Source organism: Camelus bactrianus, chromosome 23, assembly GCF_048773025.1.
Source record: "Camelus bactrianus isolate YW-2024 breed Bactrian camel chromosome 23, ASM4877302v1, whole genome shotgun sequence".
Taxonomy (NCBI): Eukaryota; Metazoa; Chordata; class Mammalia; order Artiodactyla; family Camelidae; genus Camelus; species Camelus bactrianus.
The window spans coordinates 29,356,314-29,374,645 of record NC_133561.1 but is presented as its reverse complement, the minus strand read 5'-3'; the positions used below and the strand labels follow the sequence as shown (position 1 = coordinate 29,374,645).

The window sequence follows — 18,332 nt, the reverse complement described above, 5'->3', positions numbered from 1 at the left end:
AAATGTAGATTTGGAGAAATTTTATTCATGAGGATGCATTTACTTCCATGTGTTTTATCTCAAATCAGAGCATACTCCTAATTGAGGTCCCTCTTCTGGAAGGACTCCCCTCCTACAATCACCTCCCCTCACATCTCAGAGCCCTAACTGTGTCCAGGCTCCTCTCCTCCCAGCCTGTCCTGTGCCTCCCCTGCTCAAAGGTGTTCTGTCCACCACATTACCTACAGCATGAAGTCCACATTTCTTTCACGATAATTGAAGGCTTTGTACCATTGTCCCTGTTTCTTCCCAAGCCTTCTCTTTCTGCTACACTTCAGAAAACGTGCCCTCAGTCAAGCCAGACTATCTGCCCTGTGCTCTCTGCTGAACTCCTAGCTCACTGTTGCCCAAAGTGCCTCTGGTCCTATCTGATCCTGGTCATCTTCCAAAGTCCAGCTCACAGTGCCCTGGGGAGTATGGTCATTTTAACAATAGTAGTTCTTCCAGTCCATGAGCATATTATATCTTTCCATTTGTTTGTGTCATCTTCAGTTTTTTCATCAATGTCATACAGTTTTCCAAGAACAGGTCTTTTACCTCCTTAATTAGATTTATTCCTAGGCATTTTGTTGATTTTGATTCAATTGTAAATGAGATTGTTTTCTTAATTTCTCTTTCTTATTGTTCATTGTTAGTGGATAGAATCACATCAGATTTTTGTATATTAATTTTGAATCCTGCAAATTTACTGAATTCATTGTTGAGTAATAACAGCTTGTGATGGCTTCTTTAGGATGTTCTATATATAAAACATATCATGTCATCTGCAAGCAGTAACACTTTTGATTCTTCCTTTCCAATTTGGATTTCTTCTCTGTCTTTTTTTTTTTTTTTTCTGATTCCTGTGGTTAGAACTTCCAATATTAATGCTGAAGTAAAACTGGCAACATCCTTGTCTTGTTCATGATCTTAGAAGAAATGCTTTAAGTTTTTCATCATTGAGTATAATGTTAGCTGTGGACTTGTCATATGTGACTTTTATTACACTGAGATAACTTCTCTCCATACCCACGTTGTTGAGATTTTTTATCATAAATGGATGTTGAAATTTATCAAAAAACGTATGCATCTATTAAGATAATCATATAATTTTTATCCTTTATGTTATTAATTTGGTGTATCATGTTGGTTGATTTTCAGATGTTGAATCATCCTTGCATCCCTGGAATAAATCCCACTTTCTCAAGATGTATGATCCACTTATTGTACTGTTGAATTAGTTTGCTAATATTTTGTTGAGGGTTTTTACCTTTAATATTCATCAGAGATACTGCCCTGTAATTTTTGTGCCCTCTTCGTCTGGTTTTACCATCAAGATAATGCTGGCTTCTTAGAATGAGTTTGAAAGTGTTTCTTCCTCTTCTATTTTTTGGAAAAGTTTGATAAGAATAGTTGTTAATTCTTCTTTAGCTGTTTGGTAGAATTCACCTGTGAAACCAACTTGTCTTGGACTTTTGTTTGTTGAGATTTTTAAATTATTCAGTATCCTTACCAGTAATCATTCTTTTCAGATTTTCTCTTTTACCTTGATTCAGTCCTGACAAGTTTTAAATTTCTAGGAATTTATCCACTTCTTCTAGGTTGTCTAATTTTTTAGTGTATAATTATTTATGGTAGTCTTTTATGATCATTTGTATTTCTGTGGCATCATTGTAATACCTCTCTCATTTCTGAAATTATTTGAGTCCTCTTTTTTTTTCCTTGATGAGTCTAACTAAAGGTTTGCATACTTTGTTTATTTTTTCAAATAATCATTCTTGGTTTCATTGATCTTTTCTATTGTCTTTTAATTCTCTTCTTCATTTATTTCTGCTCTGTTCTTTATTTCCTTCTTTTTACCAGCTTTGGATTTTCTTTGTTCTCCTTTTTCTTCTTCCTTCAGGTATCTGGTTGGGTTGTTTGAGAATTTTCTTGTTATTGATATAGGCATTTATCAATAAGAATATTATCTTAGAATAGTTTTTTTGTATCCCATAATTTTTGATATGTTATGTTTCCATTTTCATTTATCTCAGTGTGTTTTTTATTTTTTCTCTTACCAATCAACTGATCAGTAGTTTAATCACCACATATCTGTGATTTTTCGAGTTTTCTTCACGTAATTAATTTCTTGTTTACTATCATTGTGGTCAGAAAAGGTGTTTGCTATGATCCAAATCCTCTTAAATTTACTGAGAATTGTTTTATGGCCTAAAAAAGGGTCTAGATTGGAAATTGTTCCATGTGCATTTGAGAAGAATGTGTATTCTGCTCCTTATAGATCAACTATTTTGTAAATATCTACCTAATCTAATGTGCTGTTTAAAGCGAATGTCTCCTTGTTGATTTTCTGTCTAAATGATCTATCCATTTATATAAGTGCAGCATTGAAGTCCCATACTATTACTGTATTGTTGTCTACTTCTTCCTTTAGGTTTGTTAATATTTGGTTAATATATTTAGGTCCTCCTTTTTGGGTGCATAAATTTTTACAAATGTTGTATCTCTTATTTGATTGACCTTATCATGATGTAATCCCTTTCTTTATCTCTTATTACAGTTTTGGTTTCAATTTATGTGAAATGCTAGCATCACGATTATCAGCATATAAATTCTGGGGAGTTCAGTTGTCAACCATGCTGTCATCTAAACAAAAATATCCTGTTAGTTCAGTGTCCTTCCTTGACAAAGTTACTATAAAGCTGGAGAACACCTCAATTAAAATTTTGACTGGAAAAGAGCCAATACATTTCAACAGAATAAGATCTGAGACTCGTAAAATCTTTGAAGTGACTTCACAGAGATGCAAATATGTGCACATGAAGATGCTGAAGCTCCCCCAGTATCTAGTGAAGCTCCCTTCTCTTGATTTGGATTTCTGTCATTCCTACATCCTCTTCTCTTGTGCTAAAAGCACACATTATCTAGTCGGGGGAAACTACACTTAAGATATATAAATTGTCTCAATTGCTTAAAGAAAGAAGATGTCACCCAGGATTTCTTTTTCCAAGTGTGTCATTTTTCTTATTTTAAAAATGATATCATGTAGCATGGGCTTATTAAGGAGAATTTCAAAAACACAGGAGGAAGATATAAAAACATATGTCACATGAATTATATTACTGACGAGAACCACTGCTAATACTAATTCATTATTTGCTAATATTTCTTCATGTTTCTTCATGCCTTTTTTCCTTAGATAGCTATTATTCTTTCATAGATCAGAATATATTCTGGTTAGACAGATTGGTATAATATATATGCTGTATCAGTTTTCACTTTCTCAATGGAAAAATGTAATTTCAATAAATCCATGGTATTTTTAAACTTCAGTTATCTTTAGGAAATGCTGTATATACTAATGATGCATAAAATTCCATATTGCCTAACTTAACTTGTACTATTGAGACTACTCTGTTTACCTCTGGCCTTACATTTTTTTATCTGAGAAGTAGGGGCTGGAACAATTGATCTCCAAAGCTGTTCCCAGTGCTAACATTTTAATTTTGTTTTGTTTGCCTTTTTGTACATTTAAGTGTGAGATGTTAAGTTAAAGTCTATGATGTTTAAATGTACTTTTCTGTCTCCACCATTACAATGAGAAAGCAATGAAAGATTTTATCTTTATAAACCTACTTGTGGAATGTGCTTTGTAATATATTTAATTTTTAAAACCTCCAGAAGACAAGAGGAAACAAAATGAATACCTTTCCCATCTGAGAGGTGCCCTCCTTTCTGTACTTGGCTGAGTTTAGAACCCCTGTGTTGTGTGTGGCATACCACATTAATGCCCTTGAAGTAATAGCTAAGTAAGAAGATCAACTGTATGGCAGTTGTAAGTAAAGGTGGCAGAGCTCCCAGGGCCAACATTAAAACAATGGCTTAACTATCCTCTGTTTGGCCATTCTCTTTCAGAGTTTCACAAATACCTAACTTGTAAGCCACCATGACAGGGAAAGCCTCTTCAGAGAGCATTCACAGGTCCCTTTGGGCTGCTACCCCTGCCTCTGAAAAGCAAAATGTAAATATACCAATTTAGGCACCAAAATATCATCTAACACTGTTTTATTAAACAAAGTTGGCTTCTGTTCAATGACACCCCCAGACACCTACCTCTACCCTGCCACCATTCCTAAAGCTACAAGAGAGTGACCACATAGCTTCAAACCTGGTCTACAAACAAGCATATTCTCCTTTCTCTCCTCATTTTCTCTTAGCAGTTGACAAAATCTTTAGAGGAGTTGGAGGAACCACTGGTGTTTAAGCCCCTACTTCACTCAAAGCCTGAACTCTTGAGTACTAGTCCTCTCAGGACATTAGGAAGTTCACAGTCTTGGAGCTCAGTCACTAAAATGACCTCAAGCTTAGCAGGTAGACAGTAGCTTCACTTCACAGGTCAGCTTGCCATGCCTGATTTAGAAGAGTTTTCTGTGCAGACAGTTGTAGTTTGTTTCTTTCAAAGACAAACCCTACTTTGTTTAGATTATCAAATTATTAAAATCAAAATCTCTCAGAACTTCCCCAGCATTTGTAAGTCCACGCTGGGGGAAGATTGGCAGAGACATGTTAAATGCACTTGAAAGCTACACCCATTTATTTCATTTAGTATTTAATGGGTATTTATTATGCACCTAGTAAAGGTGTAGAACTATCCCACACAGCAAGAAGACTCCATCCCTGGCTTGGATCTTGACCAGAAAAACAAGGAACAAAGCTCAGAACCTGTCAGATGGAGACTCAGTTGGGTTAAATGAACATAAGTTAAAGAAATTTAGTGATAGTCTTCAATTCTATTTAGGATGGTTTGATGAACCCCAGGTATAGAAATTTCACTGATTGAAAGAAAGTTTCATAAAACCCAACCTTTGAATCTAATGGAGCACCTGTCACTAGGAAATCAAAAACTAACCATATTTCTTTCCCTATCTTTAAATATTGCCATGGGAAAAATAAACTTACTTCAAGTCTAAAAATAGATGCGAAAGTTTTTTCCAGCTTTATTGAGGTATAACTTACACATAATATTGTGTACAAATGGCTGCAGAGAACAATAAATAGATTCTTTCTTTTCATAGATAATCGCCAACATTGAGCCGCAGAACATTTCTATCACTCTTCACAACCCTAAGAATGAACAGAAATGACAATTCCCCCTCATTATACTTTCCTTTGCCTTTACTATCTCCTTAATTACATCTCTTTTAACTGTGTTATAATGGAGTGTTGGGATTTAATAATCCAAGACACTGAGGTGTTTTTATTTTACACATCACACTTGTACATTGTGTTTTATATGCTTTACTAAGAATTCAAAATTTTTTCTTGATCTGGGATGAAGAGGAAATTCTATGGTTTGTTGAACCCAGAATATCTTTGGCACATCTCAGATATAAAATTATTTCAATATATATAAAATTTTGTAATTCCAGGTGATGCATTTGAGGTCTATAGGGAGAATTTCCATTTCCCCACCATCCTCTCATACCTTATTCTGTGTGATACAGGGGTCTTTCCCCACCATTCTATGAATAAAGTAGTAGTTGAAATATAGGTTGAATGCAAATAACTTTTTTTCTGCCTGATTCCAAATATAACATAGGATCAATACAGAAAACTATTAAGAAAGAAATGTCCATAATCCTGTCAAGTATTGGTTAATTGGGGCATATTTCCAGCTGATCTGTTTTATCTGTATCATTTATTACTTTTGTTTTAATAAAAGAAATGGTAAAATGTATATAGTGATTTGGAGTCTGCTTTTTCCACTTAGATATATCATAGTTTCTTACATTGATTTTTTTACACTGCTTGCTGCACTGAATTTCATAAATTCCATAATTTACCTACCATAAGCTCTTACTACTTCTATTACTAGACACATAAGACTTAAATTTCTTCCAAAACTGTACATCTTTGCTCACAGCTTTGATTATTTCTTTATGATAAACTCTAAGTGGTACTGGCAGTTCAAAAGTCATGCCATTTCAAAACTTTTAACCTACAAAAAAGTTACATTAAAAACTAAAAGTATGAGTTTGTTGGTCTTCCAATATGTTTACTCACACTGTTTGACTTTTTTATTCTTTGGCAACTAATAGGAAGAAAATGTCAACTCTTTTTGTTTGCTCTTTAATACCAGCCCTGTTACTTTTCACTTACTAGTCATACAGATTTACTTACACTTCCACAAATAAATCTTGCTTACTGTTATTTCTCCAGCGTTGTTTGAGAGATTGTTTCAACAGAAAAGTTCTCTCCTTTATCCATTTCATCTAACCAATTCCTTACCATCACAACTCTAATGACATTCATTATTCCCAAGAATTTGTAATACACCCGTCCTTACTTTTCTCATGCATGTATATTTCATCTTCAATAAAGTATTTAGTTGCTCAAAAGCAAGGGCCCCATAGAGTTGAGACCCAATATGATAATGACCTGGTGTTGTTTAATAGTTCGCTTTCCCAGGGTGCTCTCCTAGGAGTACAGGGGAGACACATTAGCGTCTGGGAGAGCAATGGCCAAACCTCTCGTGATCTTGAAATCTATCAGGCCATGAGAGACTTCTGGAGCAGATACTCAACCACGGAAATCTCAACTATTTTCCCGAATTACGCCTGACTAATGCCAAATACTGACCAGGTGCCCAGGACCAGTGTGGAGTCTTGAGGAGTGTCTGCCCCATGGTGACCCGCTGTCTAGGCCCCAGGTTTCTATTCTCAGGTCGATGCACTTTCTTCTTTAAACCGGTGTTTCGGAAAAGGGACAATGATGACCGTGCCAACCCTAGATTTCTTTCCACCCTTCCTACCTCGGAGGGGGTTAACAGTCTGTTTACAAAGCGGCGGTGAACCCGCCATTAACCGCAAGGTAAGTCTGCAGAGGGAGGAACCAGAGTCAGTCATGCCTCAAGAATGAGGCTCAAAGCTGACCTGGCCCAGGGAGGGTTAAACCCCAGCCTGGGCCGGCGCCCCCTCCGCAGGCCTGAGAGCCTCCCCGGCGCCGAGGCCCCGCCTTACAGCCCGCCCATTGGCCCCGCCAGACCCTCACTTCCACCCGGCAGTGGCCCAGGCCACGCCCACCTGCATCGGCGCTAGACACTGAATCCGGGGATTATTGCGTCTGTTAACTGATCTTTAAAAGATCTCCGCTGGGCTGGTCCCCCGCTGATCTTGTCCCCCGCTGATCTTCTCGAAAATGGCAGCGTCTTACACATCGCTCGTGGCACCTTCTGGCCGCCCTGAGAGTCCCCTTTTGACTTGGTGCTTCTTTGGGATTCTTTTGACGGCCCTAGTGCTCCTGCTACCAATATTCTCCGGTAGGTGCCTGGAGAGCCTGTGCGCACCAGAGGCGAAGTGGAGCGGGTCAGGGGGCAAGCTTACCAGAGCCGAGGGAAGGGGGAGCTTTGCTTGGTGGCTTGGGTCGGACTCTCGGGGCTGGGTCCACCTGGGGTCTTAAGGAGTTGGGGTAGAAAGCTTGGCCAGAGTGTCCCTGGGTTGTGTTGTGCGGGGACCCACGGGAATGGGGACCACCCAATGTCCAAGGAGAAGATTTTCTTGGTGATGGGCACTGAGCAGTGCGGGGTGGTAGGCACCGCCAGGGTTTACTGGGGCCAAGTGGAGTCCCAAGCAAAAGCTTGTAGGGGGTTTCCAGGACTGAGCCAATTCTGGACAGGAACACAGATCTGGTGCTGGTAGACTGCTTGCTTTTGAGTACCCAGGTGCTTGGGATATTGTTAGTCTGGTGCTGTGTTGTGCGGAGGGTTTGCCCTGTGTTCTCTGGGAGGGGTGATGCCTTGTGAGTGGAGTGTTTGTGCCCTGCTGAAATTGTCTGGAGGAGACCCTGCGGGATGGCATCTGGTGTGTTCTTTGTAGAATTGGCCAGCCCAGTGGTGCTGGTTGTGGGGCATGAAAGCTTGTGCTTGCTTTGTGTGGGGCTGGGACGCTCATGTTTTGCATTTAGCGCTCAGGTGGGAGCAGGCTCTGGGTGGGACTCCAGCTACAGCCCCACCCTTCCGGTCCCCCTGCAGTGATGGAGGTGTGACTTAGGATGCCAGATGCGGCAGAAGAACCCACCATACCTGTGACCTATGTGGTGATGCCAGTGGCACTAGCGGCTGCCAGGCACCAACGGTCACGGAGGCATAAGGAGTGATAAGGTTAACACCTTGGACAGAGGCAGTAGAGGATGAAAAGTGCCCACTTGCAAATATTACCAGAGGCAGCTCAGGTAATAGAAACCAAAAGCTTGTGCTATAATGCCACCAACTGGAGAACAAAAGAAAGGCCTCTGATTTCTAACCCGTTGAATCATTAGAATCAAATAGGTGTTCACTACATCGGAGGCACTGACAGAGGAACCATGAAGCATCATCAAGAACTATGAAGAACCACAGTAACACTGTACCAAGAATAAAATGACAACTCCTAGAAACTAAACTTAAAGTCAGGAATATTGTGATCTAACTGATAGAGAATTCATTAGCTGTCATGAAGAAATTCAGTGAACCATAAGAAAACTTTGAAAAGCAGTTCGATGAACTCAGGAATAAAATTAACAAACAGAATTAATACTATACCACAAGGATTAAAATGCTAAAAATAAAAAAAGGCCCAAACGGAATTCCTGGAGGTGAAGAATTCAACAAATGAGATGAAGAATGCGTTAGAAAGCACTGGAAATACAGGAAACCATAAGGAATAGAAAATTAGTGAGTTCAAAGATAGAAATCTAAAAACTATACAAGTAAGAGACGAAAGAGAAATAAAATATTTTTTTAAATGAGAAGATTCTCCAAAAGCTATCCAACTTTTTAAGGTATGGCAACCTTAAGGTAATGGATATCCCAGAAGAGAGGGAGAAGAGGGCAGAGAGTTTACTTAAAGAAGTAATAACTAGGAACTTCCTCAACTTGGGAAGGAACTGGATATAGAATTTCATGAAGCTAAGAAGGCATCTAACAACCTCAGTACCTCAATGGAAAAAGACCTTCTCCAAGACACACATTGAAATTGTCCAAAGTCAATGACGAAGAATATTTAAAGCAGCCAGGGGGGAAAAAAAGGATGGTAACCTACAAAGAAACCCTCATTAGACTATCAGCAGATTTTTCAGCAGAAAACCAGTAAGGAACAGAATGACATTCTCAAGAAAACTGAAAGATAAAACTGTCACCCAAGAGTACTCTACCCAGCAAAGATATCATTTAGATATGAAGGCAAAATACTTTCCTAGACAAACAAAAGTTGAGGGAGTTCCACACCAGACCTTTCTTATAAGAAATGTTGAAAGGAGCTCTCCGAACAGAAATAAAATACTTAAAATAATTGTTGGCACAGGTAGCAACTGACTTTTCTCTTTCTAAGATGATTAATACCATCACTATTGTTTTAAGAAACAAGTTCTGGAATCTTTCATTGCCATGTCTAAGGAAAAAAATATAGCCCACAATATTTGGAGTTCACCTTTGATAATGTTAAAATACCATTTCTAATTACAGCAGTAATGGAGAATGGGTTCATAATAAAGTAATAAAACATATAAATATTTTAACATGAAAGAAATGAAAACTCTGATAAAGGGAAATGTCTGTAACTAAACCAAGGAAAAACATTTGAAGAAAGGCACAAACTAGCAGTGAAAAAAAATGATGATTTGAAGATATTTCTGGAATAGTTTGGCTGAACAGTAATGAATTTGAATTTTGCTCCAAGAGTGTGTAGAACTGGTAACAGTGCTCCTTCAGCTCTGGCACGAGACACTAGAAATGCAGTGATGAATGAGACATGGTCCTAAGAAGGTTACAGACTTGTAGGGAGTATAAACAATAAATAATTACAATTTGAAAAGGGCATAAAAGAAGTAAATTGGGACATCATGGGGACACAACCAATTTTTTTGAGTGAGAGATGTCAAGAGTCTCAAGGAGGAAGTGGCATCTGAGATGAAACTGAAGGATGAGTGGGTGGCAGGAACAGCAGGGTCTGTGGTCAAAGCTGAAGTGACATGGTGCATGGGGGTCGAGCGTGCTGCAGTAAGTTAAGTAATTTAACGGGCACTACACGAAACTGAATATTGTGTGCAAGAGTGAGCAGGATCCTGATAATGATAGATTTTAAAACTCTCATTAACCATGTCAAGAAACCTTAGACATTATAATGAGGGCATCAGAGAGCCAATGAACGGTATCTGGAAGACGGAATGGCCAGGATGGCATAATCGTAAGACTCTGAGCTCACCTCCTCCCAGGGGTACATCAAAATTACAACTATTTACAAAGTGACTACTGATGAGAAAAACCTGAAGACTAATAGAAACGATCTTCTACAACTAGAGGTGTAAAAAAGGGACCACAACGAGATGGATAGGTGGGGCAGAGATGTTGTTTAGTCAAGATATCTACCTCCGGATAGGCGATCCATAAACGGACGTTGTCATTACAATTGTCATAATTACAGTTGCAGAAGCTCTCCCCAAGGAGTGAGGCGTCAGTGCTTCACATCAGGCTCCCCAGCGCAGAGCAATCGAATACATAGACTCCACAACCAGACATGAGATCGAGGGTGGAGAAGGGGATTTGAGAAGCAGCTCTTTTCGGTGGTGATGATGTCATGAGAGTATACATTCTCACCTGGAGGAGGAGGGTGCAGAATGCAATCAAGAGAGTTCCTCAAACAACCCATGAGGAACATCACAGTATCCAATCGAGCAGAGAAGGGAGAGTAGACAGAAGACAGGATGAAAACGAGGTGGTGGTTTGCTACCTGGAAACCAAGGAGAGAGAGAGCTTTTCAGGCAGGAGAGAGTGATCAATAGCTCCAGGTGTTAGAGTCAGGGTAACTAAAATTACTGAGGCAGCAAGTGTTAGAATGAATTTACCAAAAAGGAAGCTACTTAATGACTTTGAAAGTAATTTAAGTGGCCTATGAATGAGTGGGAATTGAGAAATAAAATTGATAGGTTCAATTCGCGTTTTGGGAAAGCAAAGAAAGTTTTAACATGGGTTATGCAGACTGTGGAGAAGCAGCAGGATGGTCAGGTTTTGCTGAGGTTCCATTTTGGGTCAGAGACCATGATTCTCTGAAGGTACCAGCTGGGCAGGGGTGTGGGTGTGTGCTTGTGTCAGAGTTAATTTTAGTATTTGCATGCAAGTAGAGTGTGCTTGCACAATTTTTGCAGATGTATAGAAAACAAACAGTCCTTTTGATTCATAGCAGAGCACTATTTCACCTTCCTCAATCTCACCTGTAACATTGGGGAATTTTCTGAATGCAGCCAATCATATTATGTAATGGCATCTATTGTTAAAGTAGAGCATTGCAGCTTAATAATAATGTGTAAAGTGTCTTAAAAATAAAAACTCAGTGAGGAGACTATTTTTCTGGAATTAGGAATGTTTAGTTTGAAAGTCTCCACAGGAAGACAATTCAATGTTCTGAGAAAGAGAAGAAATTTGATGATAAAAAACGTGTGATATGAGACGCAATTATTACAGTGTATAAAGCATGTAATCAACTGGTTGCCAAAGCAAACATTCTAAATTGCACATCGTTGAAAGCATGTCTTTCATGATGCTTGTTACTGGGAAGAAATATTTCCAGTTATTTGAATGGGTTAAACCATCCAACTGACATTTCTTTCTCCATACAAAGCACTATATATGAGAGTCATATTAGAAATTCTTTCTTTATTATATGCTTTCAAGATAGTTACTGAAACTGAATGTATAAAACAAAGGACACTTGTATAATTTAATTATGAGCATGCTGTTAATTTGATTTCTTTCTTGATGCTTGCAGGAAATTCTAGAACGATGTTATATATTTCTATCTAGAACGGAATTATGTAGTATTTCTAGCCCATGTTTTTTCCAATTGTAAAATGAGGATGTCTGATTCAGGGCATTCAGTAAATGTAATGTTATTAATAAAATTCAACTCTATGCTAATCTCTTTAAACAATGTTTTTAATAACTATACCTTTTTGTTTGCTTTTTGCCTTTGTTTTCTTTGGGGACAGTTGATTGAGGACTATTCATGTATCAAGCTCAGCACAGTGGAAACGTTGAAAACACTTGCTAACTGTTGAAACAATTTCAGGACCTGATGCAATGAAATGTTGTACAGTGTTTGGAGAGAGAAGTTCAAAACTTAGAATACAATAGGAAAGGAGGGTAACATGTCACTTGTTTAGAGTTCTCTCTTGATTGATCTCTAAGTCTAAAGACAGAGATCCAGGGAGTAAGAAAGAAAGTGTTCCTCAGGCATCAAAACAGGTCTACGTCCTTTCTCCTTAGGTCCTTAGCCTTACGGGAGAGTCCCTCTGCATTCTTTTAGCCCTTTAAGGACTTGATGTGTCTCCATCACATTATTTAACCTAATTCTCTAGCAGTTTTATAAGGTTTTCAAGTGGACAGATAATTAAAGGGAAGAGGACTTGCTGAAGTAGGAATGAAATTATTCTAGGGGTGAACCCCCCCAAAAAAGACCAGAAGTTTAAAATTCTAAAAGCATAGCAACATAGCAGCCTTACTGTTAAGATATATTGGATGAACAGCCCAAACAGCTACTTCAGGGAGCTTCTAAGGGAATACATGATCCATTAATCAGTAAAGGAAGATTAAATTATGTCTACAGCAATGTTCAAGAAAGCAATTTTTTTATGTAAGGCTATTCAAAGTAGTAAAATTTTATATTTAAAGAGTGTCCATTTATTTATAAAATGTTCAATTTACTAATGTGAAACAAATGAAAGGAAGTTATATTTTTAAAATACTTTGGCCCATATTGATTTTGATCTATGAAATCCACAATGCTCATTTGACATTTACCTCTTACCATAGCATTTCTTGAGTATCAACTGACTACAGAACGTAGTAGAAAAAGAAAACATATGATCCCTGACCTCTAAGACGTTGTATTCCGAGAGGAAACTGAGCCTGAAGTGATAAGTGATCATATGCTTTTGTTTAAAATTATGGACTAGTAATTCGAACAGAGTGCTATATACTATAAGAAAATAATGCAGTTTTGAGATGAATTTAGAAAGAAGTGGAAAGGATGCATACCTGTAGCTATGTATATTTGAAAAACAAAAACACTGATGCCTCTCTTCAATTTACTGTTGAATGAAAGTTCGCCTTGTTCCCCAACAAACCAAAAGCTAATAGGTTGTTCTTTAAAGTAAGCAAGGCACATACTCCACTGCTGCCACCACTTGGGTAAAAGCATGGGACCCAAAAGAATTTAAAATCTTGCCAAGAGCCTTTCTATGTATTCCACACTACCTAACTGATGCCAGGGCCGCAGTCCCTGACTGGTGAATGAGATGAAGTGCTTCATTTTCATGTTCTTACTCGCTTATACCTAGATGCCTGTGATAGTCCACCAAGATTTCAAACTATGAAGCTCCGAGGTGCAGCTAAACCCAGCTACAGTTCTGGAGAAACTGTAAAATATGAGTGTCGCCCAGGTTACAAGCCCATTTTTCCTCCTCTTCCCACCTCCACAGTTTGTCAGGATGATAATACATGGGCACCACTAATGGAGGCTTGTACACGTAAGTAAACAAAAATTTTTTTTATTGCTCTGGAGAATTTCACACATCTTAGCATGTGTATTCTACTACTGCAGTAATGCTTTTCTCGTGTGAATGTAGGTTTTAGATGGCAATGCAATTGTTTAGGCTAAAAAATCCCCAAGGAATCTTCTTCGCAATTGGTTGCCTGGGTAAGTGTGAATCATGTTTGGCCATATAGTAAAGAAGGAAAATCATATTTAAGTAAATAATAAGATTCCCATGAATTCAAGCAAGCGATGTAGAATTCTGAATTTGACTCAAATCTATTTTGAAATTGGTATAAAACAACAAATTTGAATATTTTCTTTTAGGAAAATTATGTCCTAATCTAGGAGATCCTGTTAATGGCCAAGTTATCTACGTAAATGAAAGCTTTGCATTTGGTACACAAGCTCATTTTGTTTGTAATGAGGGGTAAGTAAGATGCTTCTTAGAGGAAATAAGGTTGAATGTGACTAATTCCATTTTTGTATTGCTATTCTTCTTAAGCATTTCCTGTAAAGTTGATTTCATTTTGCTTTCTATGTGATGTCACACTTGTAGCCAAACAACTCTTGCTAATTTATGAAGACTGAAAAGGTGGGTAATTAGAAAGAAATTTAAATTGAAGGAAAGCAAAACTGTATAATACTTACCATATGTAATAATAAGCCTATTTTAAGCATTAAAATGTAGTAATCATGGTAACTTTATTCTTGGCAATAAAGTGTACCCTGTATAAATGGCCAATTCTCAGAGTTGAAGTGGGGCTTATGGAAATGGGAGGTAGAGTTGCCAACCAAAGATATTCTTATATTGAGATAATCTGTAAAGTTTTACCAGATCTAAATTGACCTGCTTAGCCCAGACCATAATGTTGATGATAATCTCTTAGTTGGAAAACCTTATTTTTGAGACTGCTACAAACGAATGAAGCATCTCAAAAAGAAGTACTGAATATTTAATAATAGCTTTTGTTCTACAAAATTTCTTTAATAATATGTATTGGGGATCCTGGGCATTTATTTTAAATATTAATTTAGAGGGTAAATGTAATACAGTGTGGAAATGAAACAGGTTTTTAAATATTTGCTTTAATCATACTTTGTTGAATTCATTTAATAGTTCTAATATTTTTGTGTATGTGAGGAATCTTCCGAGTTTTATAAATATAAAATTATATCATCTGCAAACAGTGATAATTTTACTTCTTCCCTTCCAAGTTGGATGCTTTTTATTTCTTTTTCTTGTTTAATTGCTCTAGCCAGAACTTCCAGCACCATATTGAATAGAAGTGGTAAAAGTGGCCATCCTTGCCTTTTCTCATCTTGGAGAAAAAGTTTTTAGCTTTTCCCCATTAAGTGTGGTATTTGCTATGCGTTTCATGTATTGCATTTATTATTTTGAGACAGTTTCCATCTTCTCCTAGTTTGTTGGATATTTTTATTATGAAATATGTTGAATTTTGTCAAATGCTCTTTCTGCATCAATTGAGATGATCATGTTGGGTTTTTGTTTCCCTTCATGCTGTTGATGTGGCATATTAATTACAATGATTGACTTTCATATGTTAAGCCATCTTGGCATTTCAGAAATAATTCTCAGTTGGTCATAGTTTTTAATCCTTTTTATACATTGATGAACTGCTTGCCAGCATTATGTTGAGGATTTTTGTATCAGTGTTTATAAGTGATGTTATTTTGTAGCTTGCTTTCTTGTAATATCTTTATCTGGTTTTGGTATCATGGTAATACTGGTCTCAGAATAGGTTTGGAAGACTTTAATTCCCTCTGCTAGTTTTGAGTTTAGTTTATCTTTCTCTGGTTCCTTAAGTTGTAAAGTTAGGTTGTTTATTTTCTTCCATTTTATTGAAGTATAGTCGATTTACAATGCTGTGTTAATTTCTGGTGTATAGCATAGTGTTTCATTTATACATATATACGTGTATATATATACACATATATATTTCTCTTTATATTCTTTTTCCTTATAGGCCATTACAAGGTATTGAATATAGTTCCCTGAGCTATACTGTAGGACTTTCTTGCTTATTTATTTTATATATAGTAGTTATGTTGTTTATTTTATGTCTTCTTACTTTCAATTGAAGAATAATTTACCTACAAATTATGTTAGTTCCAGGTGCACCACATAGGATTTTGATATTTTTATACATTTCAAAATGATCACAATAAGTCTAGTTACCATCTGTCATCATACAAAGTTACTACAATTTATTGACTATTTCTCCCATACTGTACATTTCATCTTTGTGACTTATTTCTTTTGTAACTAGGAGTTTGTGCCTCTTAATTCCCCTCACCCTCTTCACTCCTCCCTCCACCCCTTTCCTCTGCCAACCACCCTTTTGTTCTCTGTAACAGGAGTCTGTTTCCATTTCTTTGTATTTCTTCATTTGTTTTGTGTTTAAATTGAGCATGTAGGTGAAATAATACAGTATTTGTATTTTTCTGTCAGACTTATCTCACTTAGCATAATATTCTTTTGAGCCCATCCATGTTGTTGCAAATGGCAAGATTTCCCTGTTTTATGACTGCTAGATTCCAGTGTGTGTGTGTGTGTATCACATCTTCTTAATCCAGTCATTCTGTTGAAGGGCACATAGTTTGCTACCATATATATTTTGGCTGTTTTAAAGAATGTTGAAATGAACGTATGGGTGCATATACTTTTTTCGAATTAATGGTTTTCGAATGAATGGTTTTCTTATCTTCAGAAAAATACTCAGAAGTGGAATTGATGGATCATATGGAGGTTCTATTTTTATCTTTTTGAGGAGCCTCCATAGTGTTTTCCAAAATGGCTGTATCAACTTACGTGATTTTTCTTTTTCTCCACATCCTGACCAACACTTGTTATTTGTTGTCTTTTTGATCACAGTCATTCTGATAAGTGTGAGATGATTGATCATTGTGGTTTTGTTTTGCATTTCCCTGATGACTAGATGTTGATCATCTTTTCATATGCCTGGTGGCCATCTGTGGGTCTTCTCTGGAAAAATGTCTATTCAAGTGCCCTGCCCATTTTTTTTATGTTGAGTTGTATAAGTTGTATATTTTGAGTATAGCATTCTATTAGATATATCATTTAGAAATATCTTCTCCCATTTCATTTGTTGATAATTTCCTTTGCTGTGTGAAAAATGTTTAGTCTGAGGTAGTCCCATTTGTTTATGTTTGCTTTTGCTTCCCTTACAGGGGAGACATATCTGAAAAAATATTTCTAAGACTGGTATCAAAGAACATATTACCTATGTTTTCTGCTAAAAGTTGTACGGTTTCAGGTCTTATATTTAAGTCTTCAATCCATTTTTATTTTATTTTTGCTTATGGTTTAAGAAAGTAGTCCAGTTTGATTCTTTTGCATGTATCTATCCATTTTTCCCAGCACTATTTATTCAAGAGACTGTCTTTGCCCCATTGTATATTCTTGCCTCTTTTGCCCTAGATTGACCATATAAGCATGGGTATATTTCCAGTCTCTCTATTCTGTTTCATTGATCTATGTGTTTGGTTTTTATAACACATTGTTTTGATTACTGTAGCTTCAAAGTGTGCTTTGAAATAAAGGAGTGTTATACCTCCAGCTTTGTTCTTTCTCAAGATTATTTTGGTTACATGGAGTTTATCATGTTATCATACAAATTTTAGAATTCGTTCCAATGCTGTGAAAAATGCCGTTAGTATTTTAATAGGAATTGCAGTGAATCTGTAGATAGTCTTGGGGAATATGGCCATTTTAACAATATTTGTTCTTCTAATTCAGCAGTGTGGTATACCATTCCGTTTTTTTCTGTCATCTTCAATTTCTCTCATCACAGTGTGTAGTTTTCTAAGTACAGGTCTTTTACTTCCTTGGTTAGGTTTATTCCTGTGTGCATTATTCTTTTGATGCAGTTATAAATGGAATTGTTTTATTAATTTATCTTGCTGATAGTTTGTTGTTAGTATATAGAAACACAACCAATTTCTGTATATTAATTTTGTATCCTGCAACTTTACTGAATTTATTTTTTAGTTCTGGGAGTTTTGACAGCATCTTTAGGATTTTCTGTATGGCAGTTTTAGTTCCTCCTTTCCAATATGGATTCCTTTTATGTTTTTTTCTTGTTTGATGACTGTGGCAATGACTTCTAATACTATGTTGAATAAAAGTGGCTAGAGTGTGAATCCCTGTCTTGTTCCTATCTTAGAGGAAAAGTTTTCATCTTCTTACTGGTGGTTATGATATTAGCTGTAAGCTTGTCATATATGGCCTTTATTATGTTAAGGTATATTCCCTCTATATTCACATTGTTGAGAATTTTCATCATAAATAAAAGTCGAGTTTGTTGAAAAACTTTCTCTGCAATCTGTGTGATAATCTGTGATTTTTACTCTTCAACTTGTTAATGTGGTCTATCACATTGATTTGCAATATTGAACCATTCATGCATCCCTAGGATAAATCTCACTTGATTGTGGTGTATGATACTTTTCAAATATTTTTAATTTGTTTGCTAGTATTTTGTTAAGGATTTTTGCATCTGTGTTCACAAGGATGTTGGTCTGTAATTTTCTTTTGTTGTGGCATCTTTGTATGGTTTTAATATCAGGGTAATGCTAGTCTTGTAAAATGCTTTGGAAGCATTCCTTCCACTTCAATGTTTTGGAATAGTTTGATACAGATAGGTGTTAACTCTTTTTTTTTAAATGAGTTATAGTTGATTTACAATATTATATTAGTTTCAGATGTAC

At 36.7% G+C, this 18,332-nt stretch overlaps 1 protein-coding gene across 4 annotated transcripts in view; it reads left to right on the top strand.

Annotated features, from left to right (window-relative positions):
• The first annotated feature begins 7,076 nt into the window (after window positions 1-7,076).
• LOC105078622 (membrane cofactor protein) overlaps window positions 7,077-18,332 on the top strand; it is a 35,272-nt gene continuing 24,016 nt past the window's right edge. For 2 of the 4 annotated variants that reach the window (XM_074351907.1, XM_074351908.1), the window contains exons 1-3: window positions 7,077-7,336; window positions 13,387-13,575; window positions 13,908-14,010. In XM_074351907.1, the coding sequence (XP_074208008.1) occupies window positions 7,216-7,336; window positions 13,387-13,575; window positions 13,908-14,010 (413 nt within the window). In that variant the 5' untranslated portion in view covers window positions 7,077-7,215. The remainder of the gene's footprint in view (window positions 7,337-13,386; window positions 13,576-13,907; window positions 14,011-18,332) is intronic. The other 2 variants (XM_045504505.2, XM_010967198.3) reach the window with 1 other exon arrangement.